This window comes from Chaetodon auriga, chromosome 6, assembly GCF_051107435.1.
Source record: "Chaetodon auriga isolate fChaAug3 chromosome 6, fChaAug3.hap1, whole genome shotgun sequence".
Lineage (NCBI taxonomy): Eukaryota > Metazoa > Chordata > Actinopteri > Chaetodontiformes > Chaetodontidae > Chaetodon > Chaetodon auriga.
Window position 1 is genome coordinate 21774638 of NC_135079.1, and position 17898 is coordinate 21792535.

General features: G+C 42.4%; 1 protein-coding gene across 5 annotated transcripts in view; it reads left to right on the forward strand.

Annotated features, from left to right (window-relative positions):
* The window catches only part of LOC143322167 (septin-7-like), a 43759-nt gene extending 29771 nt beyond the window's left edge, over positions 1-13988 (forward strand). For 4 of the 5 annotated variants that reach the window (XM_076733151.1, XM_076733153.1, XM_076733154.1 and 1 more), the window contains exons 6-13: positions 820-937; positions 1901-1993; positions 2641-2737; positions 10152-10203; positions 10344-10469; positions 10603-10738; positions 10904-11049; positions 11244-13988. In XM_076733151.1, coding sequence (XP_076589266.1) covers positions 820-937; positions 1901-1993; positions 2641-2737; positions 10152-10203; positions 10344-10469; positions 10603-10738; positions 10904-11049; positions 11244-11283 — 808 coding nt within the window. In that variant the 3' untranslated portion in view covers positions 11284-13988. The remainder of the gene's footprint in view (positions 1-819; positions 938-1900; positions 1994-2640; positions 2738-10151; positions 10204-10343; positions 10470-10602; positions 10739-10903; positions 11050-11243) is intronic. The other variant, XR_013077276.1, reaches the window with a different exon arrangement.
* The last annotated feature ends 3910 nt before the right edge of the window (positions 13989-17898 follow it).

Here is a 17898-nt window from a genome sequence, read left to right on the forward strand (position 1 = left end):
ACACACACACATATATATATGTACAGTTATAGTTTTACAGAATTTCCTCCCGTTATGCAGTACATACTCACTTTCCTCATACGCTGCCCACACTTGCAGACAGCCCACCAACCTCATGCTGATTCAGAGCTTCTGGTCAACCCACTGAATACAAGTCCCGCTTATCAGTCAGACAGGGATGGAGAGTCTATGGGAGTATTACAGAGACAATCCCCCATCAGCCCAGCAAGACAAAACCGTCCGTTATTGACTCAGGAAAAGAACACACAAGCCAAAAAGTCAGTCAAACTCAGCTGGCTTCATTGTGTCTTGGCTGTGGGAGACTTGCAAAGTACGGTTTGGTTACCCTCTGCTGGTGACCCTCTGAGCTGCATTTACTTTGAAAAGCCATGCACTGAGAAAGTCCACTGCAGTTTCTTTAGCTTAATTCTTGTTTCTCAGGACGTGTCACCCTACCTCACAGGGCTGCTGATGCACAGAAAGTTATTTCACTGTAATCAGCCGCAAGCCCATTTGAGGTTTTCATTATTCATTTTCCTATAAGGGCTTACCGGTCTCCTGTTCAGGGATGAGGATGGCAGAAACTAACCTGGCTCACGTTGACAGAGGGATGGGGTGCACCCATGACAGGACACCAGTTACCTGTTAATTGCACACACAAATTTGTTCAGCTGTGCTATTTCTCCTTCTTTCTATTATGAGAAACCTGTTGAGTCCACCACACTGGTCTGATGTTGCTCAGCTGTACAGAACAATGAATAGACTTCTGTTGACTTTTTGACGGTTTTGGTCAAAATCTTTCTTCTTTCTGTCCTTCAGTTTGAAGCCACTGGACATCGAGTTCATGAAGAGACTCCATGACAAAGTCAACGTCATCCCTCTTATTGCAAAAGCCGACACTCTGACCCCAGAAGAGTGCCAGCTTTTTAAAAAACAGGTATTTGTGTGTGTGTGTGTGTGTGTGTGTGTGTGTGTGTGCATGTGCGTGTGCGTGTGCGTGCGTGCGTGCGTGCGTGTGTGTGTGTTTGTTCCATTAGTTGAAAAGGCTGTGCTGCTGCTGCAGTCCAGCTAAGGTGAGCACATAAAACTATTTGCAGGAAATATGCTGATAGTACTCACTTTCTGTCCAAGAGACATCTCGCCTGCAGTTGAAAATTAGTCAGCTGGCTAACAGGCACATTCACAGAGATGTTGATTAACGTGCATTGTCCCTATAAATGAATAAAACGAAAAAAAAAAAAAAGGGTCTATTGCACTCTGTTTCTGTGTGCTCCGTGTGGAGCTAGAGCTAGGAAGTAATTTGCCTAGCTTAGCAAAAAGACTGGAAAGAGCAAGAGTAGCTGTTTTTACTGGCTTCCAAAGTCCAGAAATCATCAAGTTGGAAAGGAACACCTGAATGCAGGCACTTCCTAGAATCTTGTTTTCACCTTGAGGTTGTCAGACAGCCAGCAGAGAGCTGCCTGGAAACACTGGAATGGCGGTTCATCAGAAACACAGTCCCAGTACAGTATTACTCCTTCTCTTCAGAGTTGTAACCCTCTCGCTAAAATCTGTCTTTGTAATGTTTCTGTTTGTGTACAGATTGTACAAATGAGGTACGACATGTTAATTAGTGAGCTTTAGAGGTGTTGGTAGGCATATTTTTGAACTTGGGTAAGAGTTTGTGCCAAGCTAAGCTAATGACTGCCTGACTCTAGCTCTACGCTTCACACATAGATGTGAAAGTGGCATCAGTTGAATTCTCAGAGAAATCAATGAAGGAACATTAAATAAGCATAAATGTCAAATTATTCCTTTAAGTGTATAAGGATTGTTAACCTGAAAGAGAAATGAATTATGAGCTGCTTGTGTATGTTTGGAGGCCTACAGTGTGATTCTGATTGCTTTTTCCCTTTGTCAGATAATGAAGGAGATACAGGAGCACAAAATAAAAATTTATGAATTCCCAGACACGGAGGACGACGAGGACAACAAACTCATCCGGAAGATCAAGGTAATGGACCACACAGTCGAGTCAAACTTGATCTGGACTTCTGATTGAGAGAGTCACAGACAGCCAAAGGTCATTCTGTCCTTTGGTCAGTATCCAATCCTGCAGCTGCCTCTGTCTCATTCCACATGCCCGGCAGCCTAATTACATAACTCTTCACCAGCTTTATAGACAAGCCCATTGAAGAGCTTTCACTAGTGATTGTCATCCATGTAACTCTGCCCCAGTAACTGCTGCCTCAGGCGAGAGTCAACCGCGGTGCTACACGTGGTGACATATCCCTCCCCCCATCATGTTGATGTTGGCCATCAGTCACAGTGCAGCATCCGAAACAGTGAGAGTGTCGCAGTGTGGTCAGTAATCCTTTGACACGTGACGTTTTGCCGTTGACCGAGCTGACCTTTGTGGGAACAGAGTCCCAAATGGAGAAAGCTAATGTAGCTTATCAGCCATGTTGCACCATTTGGTTGTTTAAACTTTCTCCTTAGCATCCAAGTTAACTAGCTTCCTAATTGAACAATTATGGTCAGCTGCCACAGGAAGGGGCCAATCAGACATTGAGGAACAGTCTGTCCAATAGCAGTTAGAATTAGAGCTGGATGTAACAATTTGTTGACGGTAAAACAAAGTTGTTTGTCTTTCCGCTCCAGGAGAAGATGCCATTGGCAGTGGTCGGCAGCAACGTGGTAATTGAGGTGAACGGCAAGAAGGTCAGAGGTCGCCAGTACCCATGGGGTGTGGCTGAAGGTAGGTTCACTCAGGTCCACTGCCAGACAGGAAGGACACCACTTCCATGTTGTGGTCAAACTGCAAGGGTCTAGAAATGAACTAGAAAAGAAGTGCGCACACTTCCAGACTACACAAGGGGTTATGATTGAGCATCTTTTATTTTTTTTGTCAATTTTCAAGAAAGACATTTGTGAGTGTGTCACTGCACCTTTGTCAGACAATGACCGACATGAGAGGGGCTGACGCATGTTGGTGTTTGAAGGCTGACGAGTTTGAGAATGTCCAGCACTCGCAGCGTTATCGCCGTCATGATGAATGAAGCATGATATTCCTGAGAGTGTGGGACAACAGTGCATGTTTTCCACAATGACCTTCTGTATCCACTGACTGTATTAACTACCAGGTATTACAATGACTTGTCAAAATGTACTCTTGACTGGAAGTGAGTTGACAAATGAGTGCAACCTTTTAAAGTAGAAAATAAGTATTTTAATGCCACATAGAGCTGCATGGTCATAATGCACCTGCTGGAGCTTTATAGGAGCAGTCTTAAAATAGAAGTTCATTTAAGTAGAAAAAAAAGTGTCATCCAATGAGGCTGCAAAAGTCCAGGTAGTGTGTGTATGAGTTCAATTCTTATTATATTTAGAAATTGTTGACTGTGATTGTGAGCTTCTTAAAGTTCTTACATGAAAGGACGTAGCTTCTGTTTTCAGAGGGAATTATAAATGAGTGCTTTAGCTTGATCCTCCCACCTGTTAGTGGATGTTTACACAAAGTGGAACATCTTAAAACTTTGTGAACCCCTTGTTGAGGGTTTGTGCGACTCGTTCGCAGTTACTGGCAGCCTGACACCTCTTCAGTCTTTGGGTCTTTATGCTTGAATAGAGGGTTAACAGTGACCAGGACTGTTGGACACAGAGAACTGACTTTTACAGATTGCTTCTTGGATAGCGACGTAAGTGAACCTTGCATTATGAATATTTTCTCACAAATGTTTCCCCATGGTCACATTTACAGAAATTAATACATAGTTTACTGTCACTGTCTTTGTCTTGCAATGGGGAACTGAATGAGTGCCACATGTTCTACAGATGCTGTTACATTTTGACAAGTTTGAAGTTATCTGACAGTTTTTACATTGCTACGTTATACTGTGCGCCCACCTGTCTTCCCCTCAATGTGAACAACCTCACATGCACACAGTCCTTTTGGTAGTGTTGGTCCTGACCCTGATGGGGATTCTGGAAAGGGGGGTAGACATAGTGTGTTGATTGATGTGTTCTTGCAGTGTGGCAGCAGGCACTGACTGACCAGCAGACATCAGAGACTGCCATGCGTTCACCATAAGCCACAATGAAGTGTTGTTGCTCTGACTGGTGTGTTAGTTTTCATTTGTTTGAAAGTCCTCTGAAAGGTGATGTGCTGTTTATATAAAGTAATATACCTTTGTTGCTCTGTGGTTGACCGTTTATCAGTCTTTCACTTTTTCATTCTTTCTTTTCTCTCTTTTTTCTTTTTTCTTTGTCTATTCTTTTCCATGACTGACAGAGGGCATTTTTGGTAAACCAAACCATCTTTCACTTTATTTCAACCTCATTTTCTCCCGTACTCCCCCCTCAGAGTGCCCCCCCAAACTCTCCATCCCACCTTTCCCTCCACTTTTCTGTTGCTGTGCTGTTTCATCATTAGGCTGATGGTCAAACCAATGCTCTAATCAGACTTGGGCTGAATACGCATCAAAACTTTAGTACTGAATAAACTATATTTTGGAAACATTTGAAAACAGCGAGAACATGGACATATTTTGGAAATGTGAAAGAACAAAGACACCAAGTCATTCATGTGCTCTCACTAGAGTGTTGGCCCCAGCGCTCTTTGCTAACACTTTTCATGCCCCATGCTGAATGAGCCTCTGCAGCTGCCAGTGTCCAGAGGAAGACGGCTTCATCTTTCTAAAAAGATTCTGCTTGCAGTTATTTATGAAGTACAGCCCTGATTCCAAAAAAGTTGTGACTCTGTGTAAAACATAAATAAAACAGAGGGCGATCATTTGCAAATCCTTTTTGACATTTAATCAATTGAAAACATTACAAAGACAATATGTGTAATGTTTGACCTCATCAACTTCATTGAATTCAATTAATGTTCTGAATTTGATGCAGCAACACGTTGCAAACAAGTTGGTTCAGGAGCAACAAAGACTGGGAAAGATGAGGAATGCTCCAAAAACACCTGTTTGGATCATTCCACAGGTAAACAGGTTGATTGGTAACAGTTGATAGTGTCATGATTGGGTATGAAAGGGGCATCCTGGAAAGACTCAGTCGTTCACAATTGAGGATGGAGAGAGGTTCACCACTTTGTGAACACATGAATGGATAAAGGAGATTAATACATGGACTCAGGAACACTTTGGAAAACTTGTCAGTGAATGGTGTTACCATGGAGCACAAAGGCCAGCGATGGACAAAAGTGGCACATGAATGATTGTTTTTGTTGTCTTTGTTCTTATCACTTAGCTTACGAGACAGTCTTTGAAAACCTCACTGTATGGTTTTAAATTTCAATTCAACTTGATTAAAACTTATTACTCTTACTTTGACTATCATTTCTATCAGTCACGACAATATTGAACTCACCACAGTAATTACTGAGCTCTGGGAGCAGGGTGACACCACTACAATGACGTCTGACAGGGGTTACATTTCTATACCAGTTGATCATGATACTCAAAGCTTCAGAGAAGGGGGCAAACTCACCTCAAACTGGGTGATGCACCGCAGCCATTTTGTCCCTACACATCAGCTTGAAGGGGAGTGGGAGAGAAACATTGAGCCAGTTCCACAGGGGGATGATGAGGTGGCCAGATTTAGAGTAAGTGCCGTGGGATCTTTAATGAGCACAGTGGATCTGGTCTTTGGTTTAGCATCTCTTCTGAAGGACGGCATCTCCTACAGCACATTGTCCCCATCAGTGCACTGGAGCGTTGAGATTTTTATCAGGACCAGGAGGGAAGACTGCCTCCTTTTGGTCCACCACCACCACCTCCAGCAGCAATTTAGTTTTTCCCCTGTAGGCCTCCCATCCAAGTACCAGCCAAGCCCACCCCCACTTAGCCTCAGTCAGACAGAAACAAGATAAATGTAAATGCAGCTGCTTATACAAGAGACGCAAGCAGTCATATGATCAGATTTTAAAGAAAGAAAACAATTTAACCAGAGTATCTAACCGCTTTACATGGAGGTAAAAATGAGAGTGGGCGAGCCAGAAATGTTGCTTATAATCTCTCATGGAAAACTGTGTGAGCTCAACTACGGCAAGTATAGTTGGGTCAGAAGGTTCTGGTCGGCTGGGGTCTGTTTATAACCCGTCTGCCACGTCAGTCTCCTTCTTAGTGATGTCACTGTGTTTCCCAGACCTCTGCAGTTAACTTGGACAGAGTAACATTATGATTACTGAGAAGAATGATGGCCAAAATGACAAGAACAAGGTTGTAATAAACAGGAATTGTCCTGCGAGGTGCATTTGAGGAGGTTTATGGACCTGACGCTTCTGTCTGGTGTTCTCAGCAGGTTTAAAGCTTTCACATACTCACTTGTTTTGTCCCAGGTCTGATGCTGTGAATAGTCATGGAGGAATCTAGAGGCTGTTTGTTGCTGAAGCTACAGCTGCAATAGAAACATCACTCTTAATACTGTGGGTCCTTTCTTTGCTCCAGTGATGTCACATACAGCAATACCGTTTAATTACCGCCCTGCTTCAGCGCATGGTTCAGCTCTGCATTTTGAGTTAATCGTGTTGGTGCAGGGTAAGAACAGTGTATGCTGTGTCGCTGGACCAAGGACCGGGATCCACCATACTAATGCATCGCTTATAGGTTCATGAGCAGTTAATGGTGAGTTAGTGTCTCCCCAAAGGGCATGTAGCAGTTCATTTAAGTCATCAAGGTAACATGTGGCTTGGTATCATGAATTTTCACCCATTAGCATACTTGGAATTTTAATGTAAGCCTGTTAACGTAGAAACATGTTTGCAAAGAATCATACACACGCGCATACACACATAATGCATGTTTCCAATAAGCAGTTGTGTGCTCTTGATTCATTAAAGCAGCGCCGTTCATCATCATGGCCTAAATACACACTGCTAATAGGTAAAGCACTCAGGCTCAAAACACCTGATGGACTGAGACTTTTTTTAGTCCACGATTGACAAATAAAGACAGTAAAATGAGTTTAATTTAAAGAAATGGAGTATGCATCAGGTATTTTCTGCCATTCATCAATATTTAAGATCTGTCTACTATTAGTTACAACTTTTTTTCCCCCAATGACCCTTGACCCCACTTAGCTCCTTCACTTACTCCCACATTGAGGCTTGCACCCCCCGGCTGGTCATGCAGAGATCCTCATGTAACACCCCCTTCAACCACCACACTCCCTCTACAAGCCCTGCACTCTTTAGCCAGTCAGCTTGGACACATGCAGGTTGTTGATCCGGGCCAAATCTGGGCTGAATCTGGGCCAAGCATATGCCGATTCTGTGCTCGAAGTGGGCCAAGTCTGAGCCGTAATAAATCCAGCTGCTCCAGACCCAGATTTAGCCCCCACTGGGCGCAGACAGTAACTGAAAAACCATACCCCTCCCCTCCGTCAGAGCTCCCTCCTCTAGAAGAGACAAGAGGTCATTGGCTGGCTTTGGAGGCCAAGGGGCTGCGGGACTGCTTAAGTTTCATCAATGGTAAGGTGTCCTCCTTATTCGCTCCCCTGATGATGACTGTCTGCCAGTGGGGTGGAGGCTAACCATTGAGGAGCAGCGTATTTGATGAAGAGGAGGCTGGACATCCACTACATACATCCTCAGCAGCAGTTTATCTGCAGTCCTTTTCCAGAATCCCGTCTGACCGTGTAACCATGTCTTTGTCAGTGACTTGAATACTCACAGTCATCTAACTGTACCATGTTGAAATGAGCCCAGTTCTGTTTACTGTTGTCTCACCAAGAACTCTTGTTTGTTCTAACTCTGTGGCGTCTGTGGGGTCCAACAGTGAAAGGCTGTGATCAGATAGGATTTTTTTTTTTTTTTTTCATGTGCTGAAACACAAAACTCAGCTGTGAGCATCAGTGTTAAAGCAGAGCGGGAGGCATGCAAAAGTGCTCTAAGAGGGCTGCAACAAGTCAACTGTACTGAAGTGATGTCAAGTCAAAAATCTTATTCAAGAACTGATTTCTTTTTTTTCCTCATATTTTCTGTTTGTTTTTCTTTTTTGCTGATTATGTGTAATATTAAAGGGCTCACTCATAGTGATGAACCCGTGGAGAATTATCACCAAAGCAGTTTCCCTCAGTTCTATGGAGCGTTTTAGCCTCGTTCAGCTCATTTTTTTGGATTTATGGCTGCAATCTTAGTGTTTTGACTCACTGGTCTCATCACTAGCTCTGTCAAAGCCACTGTAACCCACCTGCCCAGAGCCAAACAGCAGACACACACAGTTACTGGTTAGCTTGTGAACATAGCAGAACATTTAGCAGTTAAAGAGCCCAGTATTTTTTCTCAGGAGTTTGGTGGAGAGCAGAACAGAGCCAAAAGAGAGTGGATATTCTGCTGCAAGTGTTTGCTCATGCATTCGTCGAGCTGATGTCCCTGTCGTGTTTAAAGCTTGTTGCTCTTACGTCAGTAGCCATCTTTTAATGCTGCTTCGAGGTCTAAGTGTGTCAGTGGGTGTGTTTGCACGACAGGTGTCTCAGCCTACTGCACTAAAGGCTCAAACGTGCCTCATGTAGTGGAGCATGCAGCTTCTCCTCTGAATACACATACACACCGTCAGCCACCACTGAAGGATCCTTACATGGTGCAGTTTTTGGCCTTTAAAGTTTAAAACATTTAAAAGTGGTCAGTACACAGTCCAAACTGCCTGTGGGTTTTAATAAATAAAGCAACAAGTATCACATAATTAGAAATGTATGAAACAATTATAAAAAATAACAATCAAACCTTAAACTCCACACACACACCTAGTCACATTTGCAAATAATGATAAAACTAAACTAAACTATATTAATGAACTCTACCTGGTTTTCCAGGAGAATCCAACCATCTCTTAAACCCACACTTAAAAACTTGTCAGTTATAAAACAATGTTATCTGCACGCTGTTCTAAAGTAAAGAACATTTGCAAACTTGCCGAATTATGAAAAAAGAGGTGGTTCTGATATTAAGCCACGGAGGAGAGGTCTGCAGGCGGACCCCAGCCTCTCAGCCGCTTCTCAGCTGAGACGTGTTTGTCTGAAGCACCAAAACATTGTTTGTTGAAGGGGCGTGAAAAACAGAATTGAAAGCTCGTATTAAAACCGTCCTATGTGATCATGGCCTTGTGTCCCTCTGCCCTTTGTTTTCTCTTAATGTGCTACTACAACTGATTCTACGACGCCTCCTTTACACACTGACTACACCTGAAAATACCCCTCCCTTAATAACTGATGAGCGAATGAACTTTACATGCTGTGATATGTGTGTGAGTCGACCGAGAGACAATAACATGAATTTTAACTTTTGGCTTATATTTTATAATCTTTTTTTTTTTTTTCTGTATTACCACTACACTGTGTTTTAGCATGTGAATAACAGACACTACAGCTGTGTTGATCTTGCTCACCTAAAACACAATAACGTGTCTTTCTGCTGGGACTGCCTCTCAATGTGAACACATAGCCAGAGATAGACCACAGCAGCTGACAGTTAGTTAGCCTGTAAATCATGTAAATTTACCCAGAGTCCATTGCAGTTCTTTAACATCTGTAGGACACTGCAGCTGTGTTTGGAATTGCATTCTAACGTACTTATGATATCAACCGCATACTGTGTTGTTTTTTGTGTACGTGAGAAATGTCAAGATGTACACTAGATTATGTGCCGTTAGTTTACTGGACGTACTCAACTTCCCCACAATGCATTGCGTCTCTTCAGCCTGCAGAGCATCAGAGATTTTGAGTCAGGCTAAAAGCTGCTAACGTGTCACCATTTAGATTTCCAATAAGTGTCAGTTTATCCAAATACCACTTTGAGGGAGCTGCTGGCTGGGTGAGACTGGCTGTCAGTCATGTGATACAGTCATGTGGCTGCATCACATGACTGTCTGGCTTGAGTATACTTCAGTATGAACAGTCTGCTGTTAATGGCATACTTAATTGTTCCATTTTCGATTCTGCAAGAGGCGGTACGTTAGCATGCAGTTTCAAACACAGCCTGTGTGTGCAAACATCCGTCAAAGCTCACATAGTCATGCAGTGTGTTTCTAGTGCAGTTTCCCTTGAGACCAGATCACGTTTCTTATGATATTTGCTATGAGAGGTCCTCGTGAATACTAATTTTATCCTGTGTGTCTCTCTCTCTCCCTCTCTGTTTTCCTCTCTCTCCCTGTGTGTTTCAGTGGAGAATGGGGAACACTGTGACTTCACTGTGCTACGCAACATGCTGATCAGGTCAGATAAACCTCATGACTGCAGCTTGATTTCCAACTCTTTGAAGGACGGAACTGTTGTAGTAGTTCCTGTCAAACCAACCCCAAGAGGCCACTAGAGGCAGACAAATTTCCTTTTGTTTTTTTCCTCCCCTTCCATAGGACCCATATGCAGGATCTAAAGGATGTCACCAACAACGTCCACTACGAGAATTACCGCAGTAAGAAGCTCGCTGCCGTCACCTGTAATGGAGTGGACACTACCAAGACCAAGGGACAGCTCACTAAGTATGCCTCAGTTACCAAACTACTACTTCTTTTAATGTCAGAGATGTGGAAGAAATGCAGCGACAGCTTGTTGTCACACTTTTTTTTTAATCGAATATTAATAATGAGCCTCTGCATCTGCCGTGGTCAACAGGAGTCCCCTGGCACAGATGGAGGAGGAGCGCAGGGAGCACGTGATGAAAATGAAGAAGATGGAGGCAGAAATGGAACAGGTCTTTGAAATGAAGGTTAAGGAGAAGAAGCAGAAGCTGAAGGACTCAGAGGCTGAGGTGGGTCTGTCCGTCGACCTGTGCTGTACATTATATGTAATGTGATAATAAAGCAGCGCAGTGATTACACTGAAGGGAGCATACAGCGTGTCGGGTAATTATCTACAGATTCCTCCCAGCTCCTTTGTGTTTGAGAGTGAGTCAATGTGATGTTCTGACCCTCAGCTGGAGCGACGCCACGAGCAGATGAAAAGGAACTTGGAGGCGCAGTACAAAGAGCTGGAGGAGAAGAGACGAGTGTTTGAGGATGAGAAGGCCAACTGGGAGGCTCAGCAGAGAATCCTGGAGCAGCAGAAACTGGACGCCTCCAAGTCAGTCACACTCCAGATCAGTCAGATTCTCTCAGCACCACGAGTGTCTGTTCCTAAATCCTTTGAAGTTCACATCTTTTCTTGACCCCCTGATGTTTTCCATGGAGACATTTTTTAGGTTACTCGACCCCTTGCGTGTTTTTGTTGTACAGGATAGTGAAGTAATGCTCTCACCTTTCTTGTGTCTCACGCAGGACGATGGAAAAGAACAAGAAGAAAGGGAAAATCTTTTGAAGACACGACCTGCCCTTCAGTTTCACACAAACTCGTTTTTTTTCTTCATCCCCTCTGAAGTTCACGTCTTCCGTGGCACTCGGAACATAAACACAAAGATATAACAGATACAGTATAACGCTCAGCACATTCCACAACACTCCTCTGTGTTACATTTTATAAGCGCCACATGTGACAGGGACTCCAGTTACACACACACACACACACACACACACACACACACCCATTCAAATGCCCACAGCAGCCCACGTGCTCGTCTCTGCAGGGTTTCACTGCATCTGCTGAAACCTTTTCTTTTCATGGGGAATGCATGTTTTTGTGAAATTCTATTTTCCTATATTTCCTGACAAAGAGGAGAAGCCCGAGTTCCTCTGAGCTACAGTACAGAGATACCACATGGCAGGGACCATGCATAGCCATTTGTACACATGTAGTAGTTGTATGTTCTCTACATATTCCATAGATCTGCAGATAGACGTCCTAGCCCTCTCTTTGACGCTCTTTGTTTTATTGTTCTCGAAAGCTTAACACGCGTATACACATTAACACACTCCGTTACACAGACCTCACTGAGAGCGTGTGAGGAGAAGGGGGAGTGTATGTGAGGGAAGGCAGCGGAATCAGGTGGCAGCTGAGGAGGGAGACGTCGGGTGGGATTGAGGCCTGGTCACACCAGAAAGTGGCGAAAAACAGCTAGATGAGTCAGTGAGTCTCATGTCATTATTTCCACATACTTGGTGACTGCTTGTAGGGCCAGTTAATAAACTACTGTTACTGGTCAGCTAACTGTTTACTGGGACATATGAGCACTATTTAGTCACATTAGCTTTTTTAACTTCTTAAGAGCTCTGTTCACTCAGAGGTAAAGATGACTTGCTTTTGCTCAACGGCGCATATTCTGGCTTTGGTTCACCAAAATCTGCGTGAAAAAATTCAGCCTCACTGGTCAGAAGTTAGCCGTTTTAAAAGCTGGTGTGAGCGGGCCCGTAAACAGCATTTACAGTGCAAGTGGCAGGTGCGGCTTGTGCATGAGCAGGTGTGTTTTATTAGATGTGTTTGAGGTCATAGATGCTGTCTGATGTGAAGCAGACAGGCAGAAGAAGGGAGATGAGAATCTTGTGTGTGACAGCAGCCAGGATATTGTCATTGCAGTGTGTGTTTCCTATTTAAAAAAAAACAAAAAAGACGATATGCAAAAGCCTCACTGGTGTGAACAACTTTCCAGGTTACAGTGACTACAAAGACGTTTTATATTGTGATGTAAGTGATGGATGTTGTCATAGACTTGAACCCTGATGTCCAGCTTTTACTGATCCTTTTCCTTTGTGTATAACCTCCAAAGGGACAATTTATTAAAAAGCTGAAATATTCCTTTAACCTTCCTTTCACCCCGGACTCCTCAGAAAGACAGCTGTTTGGAGAGGTCTGCCAGTGCAGCCTGAGTCCGCTCAGAGTCACAAAGCAGAGAGCTGCGACACATTCGAACCCTTAATATACCTTTCCAAGAGCTGTCATGTTTTATTTTCATATGATGATTATATTGATAATACTGTATGTACGGTTGAAGAATGACTCCTTAAATCCCTTGTAGTTTTCTTAAATGACTCCTAGATTCATCTGTTATTTTAGTATAGTTTTTCAGACTGCCCATGGTCCATCATGATGCATTTAAAGGACAAATCGTACACCTTCAGCACATAAAGTATTACCTGTATGGATTTGTTCATGATGTGTACATACTGGAGGCTCTTCAGTTGCCTTTATTTCTTGAGGGTTTTTTTGTTGTTTTGTTTTGTTTTTCAGAATATTATGCGTCAGTAATAACAACAGAACTACTCAGAACGGAGCCTGTTATGTCAAATATGTCTTAAGAATCCATGAATACATTTCCAGTCATTTATACACATACACACACACACACACACGCACACATATACTGTAAACTGTATACATCTATGCCAATGAGTACACCCTCTCAGGACCGCTCTGTTAAGCTGTGTTTTCTCTTGAGTCCAGAGAAAAGCAATTCTGTGGTCCAACAAGTTAAAAGAAGCGACTGAAGTGTTCTTTGAAATGCTTGTGAACCACTCACCCTTCCAGTAACACCAATTAAGATAGACGCAAGTGTAGGTGGAGTTTTTTTTGTAATATTTTCTTTTTTATATGTACACTGTTTTGTACAGAAGCTGAAAGCATTCGCTTGAGAAAAAAATGTTTGCCCTGTTTTTCTGAACTGGTTATTATCTCAGAATGGTGAGAAAAGTTGTCATGTAAAACATTTTGCTCTTGTTTTTCTGAGTTAAAGAGACAACTGAAAGTCCTGCGAGAAGCTCTCAGCTGCACGGAGTACATCAGGCTGACCCTGCAGCAGCGCTATAATAACAATAAGATTGCCAGCTATATTACTTAAAGACAAAAAATGTCTTAACTGGATTAAACTCAACAGGTGGAACAAGTTTGCTTCCATGAAGTCAAGCTTTTCCTGTGATTATCAGATCTCTGGTTAATTCAGATAAACATCAGAATTATTTTTTCCATGAAAACTTTTCTCAGAATTCTGAGATATTGATCTCTTTAATTGAGAAAAACAGGGCAAACATTTTTCTTCTCCAGTGAACGCGTTCCGCTTCTCTGCTTTGTTTTATTATGTGTTCTGTCTCTAACCGTACATGGTTAATATTAAAGTTGACAAGGTTATGCTTTAACTCTCAACGTGTGCAAGTGTACTTTTTAACACACTCTCATGACACTAATAATCCTGTAGTATAGTCAGTAATCTAAAACTTCTATGTCTTACATGACATTACATGTACATTTTTATTGAAAATGTTTGTTATCAGGCTTATCATTTTATAGAAAATGCAATTTAAAAAGCAGGAGAGTAACTGATGGCGAGCACGTCCTGTCACTTCCTGTTTCCAAAATCCATATTACAGCCTAATTCTATGCAGTATGTGCCACATTTTCATTTTTCATGAGGCCAGATGTGCATCAGACTGTGACTGTGGACTGCCGCTGCACAGAGTGAAGCCTCTCTCTTAAGACTGATTACTTATTTCTGTTTTCCAAGGTCTTTCTGCAGATGCTTCACCACCATCCACTTTTTTTTTTCAGCTGTGAGCAACTCTTCTGTTTCCTGTGTGCATTGCATCGTGGTCGAATAGTGTAACAGCAGCAGCACACACACACACTCAGCTGTGTTTAGAATACATACTCTTTGGTTTCCGTATACTTCATTTTGCACACTACCTGTTTGGATTAAGTTTTAAGTATAATTGATTTGGATAAGATGATGGTTTTATTTGATCCTCGTCCTTCCTAGCTACCTCTTGTTCTCCCATTAAGCCTTTCCTGTAATATCAGAATGACCATTCCACAACTGTCAGTCAGTAGTCCCTCTTTGCTCATCACCAGCACTTTACTTCCTCACTTGGCCCAGCATATTTACAGTACCAGTCTCTGTTTACCTCAGCTTTGACCGTTTGGCTGCCTTGTTGACCCTGTCTCTGCCTCATTCTGTGTGTTTGTTTTACCTGAATGCCTACTAAACATTTTACCTGTTTGGGTCACTCCAAGCAAAGTAAGTGGGTTACAACACATCTTTTTGATCAAGATAATGAGATGAGATCAATTGAAGCCTGGTAAAAAATGACCAGGTAAGAGAAAAGTAAGCTGACATTCCAATGTTTTGACCAATTTAACAGAAATGATGAGGTGTAGCTATTCAAACTAATCTGTTTGCTCGGTAGCCTGACTTCCTTACAAGTTCAAGCTGACCATGCTAGCCTGGTGTATATGTGCAAGACCCATAGTTTGACCATTAATGCTATTTTAACTGGACAAAAGGTGACCCAAGACATTGAGCTCTGATGTTAAGTTGTGGTCAACAAGGTTCAAACAAGCTGACATGCACAGTCCTGACATAATTTTCACCTGATAAAGGTGTTCCAGCTAACAGGTTCCCAAGCAGTTTGTGTTACAGCACTTCCCTCCGACACAGAGCAACATCAGCATTCTGAGCGAACACTGGGATGCACACTAGTCTTTACTATATGGGCCTTACAGTGTGTTGCTGTACCACAGGAATGTAAAGTTATCAACTCTATACTCTAATCTAGATATTTCCAAGATTACAGAAAACTCTGAAAACTCTCCAGTAGAATTAAATCACCACCTTCTCAGTAACCAAAATTTGAGCAGTGGTGCTTGCTGTAAGGAAAGGGATGTGTTGCTATTGGGAAACTTTTGATATTGCTAACCTGAGCACCAGATGGTTTGTTACACAGAGCCTCAGCTCGTGCCATCTCGCAGACCCAGCTGCCTCACTAGGTAAGCATACTGCACCACTGATCAGCAGCTGCTCTTGATCCAATCAGGACAGAGAGGGGTTCGTCTGATGTTGATGTACTTAAGTTTGTTTCATACTGTGATCACAGAGATAGAACAGATGATAGATCCTGTTTGATCAACACTTCATAGAGGAACAGAAGAGTTTATTAACATTACTGCAAGTACTGAATTCACACTGATCTCAATCGCACCAAGAAAACCGCTTGTGGTGTCATTTTGTGCAGGAGAGGAACATTACAAGAAAGGTCTGATGAAAACATGCTCCACACGAGTCATTCTTAAAACACACACTGCATTTATATGTCACAAACTGCAACCTTGGTATCCACAGTTCAACATCAAGTCAAGCTCCACTCATCTTTGCATGTTAAAGGAGCTGGGAAAGGTGACTGAAAGTGAAACCATCTTACTTTTGAAAGATGAAATCTTAAATATTGAAAGAAAAAAAGAACAGAAATTGAATTTATCAGCCATGAAACACCCCAATGCTCATTTCCATTAGCCCAGGGATTTTGTTGCTACAAACTTATTTGGTCTCGTATGACCAGTTGTGGTGGCTAATATGTCTGGATGAGACATGTAAGTCCAGCTCAATGTATGCCACAAAAAACTGTCTTGACTATAAAAGTTGACCATGATGCAGAGTTTGCAAAGATAATATGAGACTGTCCTCAAAGAAAGCATCATGGGTGTCTAATGCCTTAACAATTAACATTTTCCTGACGAGTAGCCTCTTGATAGTCTGATAATTACTGGCCTCTCTGAGAAACAAGGTGTCAACTTGACTATACTACCACAAAAAGTGAAAGGACCGGGCTGGATGAATAAGTCAACAAAGTGTCAGACACAGGAGCGTGTAGTTCATGTCCTGTCTGCAACCAGCAGTTCATTTACTTTAACGGGTCATCAACTCATTTGGGTGAAGTGTATTCACATGGTTATCCAGCTGCAGTCAATCACCGAATAATCCATCTCAGACCATTTACAAATAAAGTCTTGCAAATCTTCAGTGCCACAGTCTGCTGTTGTGAACCTGATTGTAGACATTCAGAGCCCACTGGAAAGTCTGACTGTAGCAGATCTGTCTTCCCTTGATAGTCTTGACTCTGCAAAACATACAGAAGAGAAAACTCAGTTCATTCGCCTTCTTTTGTCAATGTTATAAAGGAAGTTTGATTAATTATTATGGGCAGTGTGCCCTAGTGATAAAGCCTGTGTGGAAGTCATCGGCCATTTCAGTACCCATAATGAGAGAAGAGCAGTAGAAGAATGAAGCCCAAACTTACATGAATGCCGGCTTTAGACAGGCGCTGTGGGTCTTGGTTATGTCAGATACATGCTTTAATGGTATCCTATGGGGGTTAAAGTTGAAGCAGCAGTTTCCAGGTGCTGTGCTGTACCGCAGAGCTTGAGCTGTGAAGGAGATAGATGGATAAAGTCAATATAAACATGTCAGAGAGAAGCCTTCAAACAAAATGCAATGAGGCACAGACAGAGATCACTCACGCATGGCGTCGCAGCAGCAGGCGGTGAGCAGCAGCAGCCCCAGAGCAAAGCAGAGAGTCTTCATGATGCCGTCAGGAGAATGATGATGATGCTGTTCTTCTTCTCTCTTTGCTGTGATCGACTCTTAGCTCCACGTCCCATATAAATCCTGTCTATTGTGGAACATAAATGTGTATAAGATCAGACTTTCCATCCAAAAATAATGCTACCATGAGGGCAGAATTTCCCCACACCTCCAGCTTTCCACCACAAAGAACTATTCAAACAACTGCTGTCTAGTTCGGGGAAGGAAGTTGCAGTGAAGGTACAGGCCACAGTTTAGTTGTAGAGATTAAAATCACCTCTCCTACTGCAGAACACAAAAGTCCCCCCAGCTTATTTTTACATCTTGGTGTTTGTTAGGTCAGTGCACAGGTTAAGTGCTGTACTGCAGAAGTTTTCAACAGAAGTACAAAAACCACACAAAAAGCAGAAACACTTTAAAATTAGATGATAAGTTTAAAGGACCTTTTGTTTTGAGCTTTCTCATGAAATGAGCTTTTAACATTTCACCTTCTTTTTTTTTTTTTTTCAATTTTCTTTTTATTTTCAGAGGTATTACATACAATCAAGACATTGCCCATGTTTACAAGTAATCCAAAAAGATAAAAAACATTGCAGTCTTGGCAGTACAGATACAATACTAAACCATTTCAACCTCGATACCCCTCTTTTCTGACTCCTCCCCCCTTCTCTTCAATGTTCCCATATAAAGAAAAA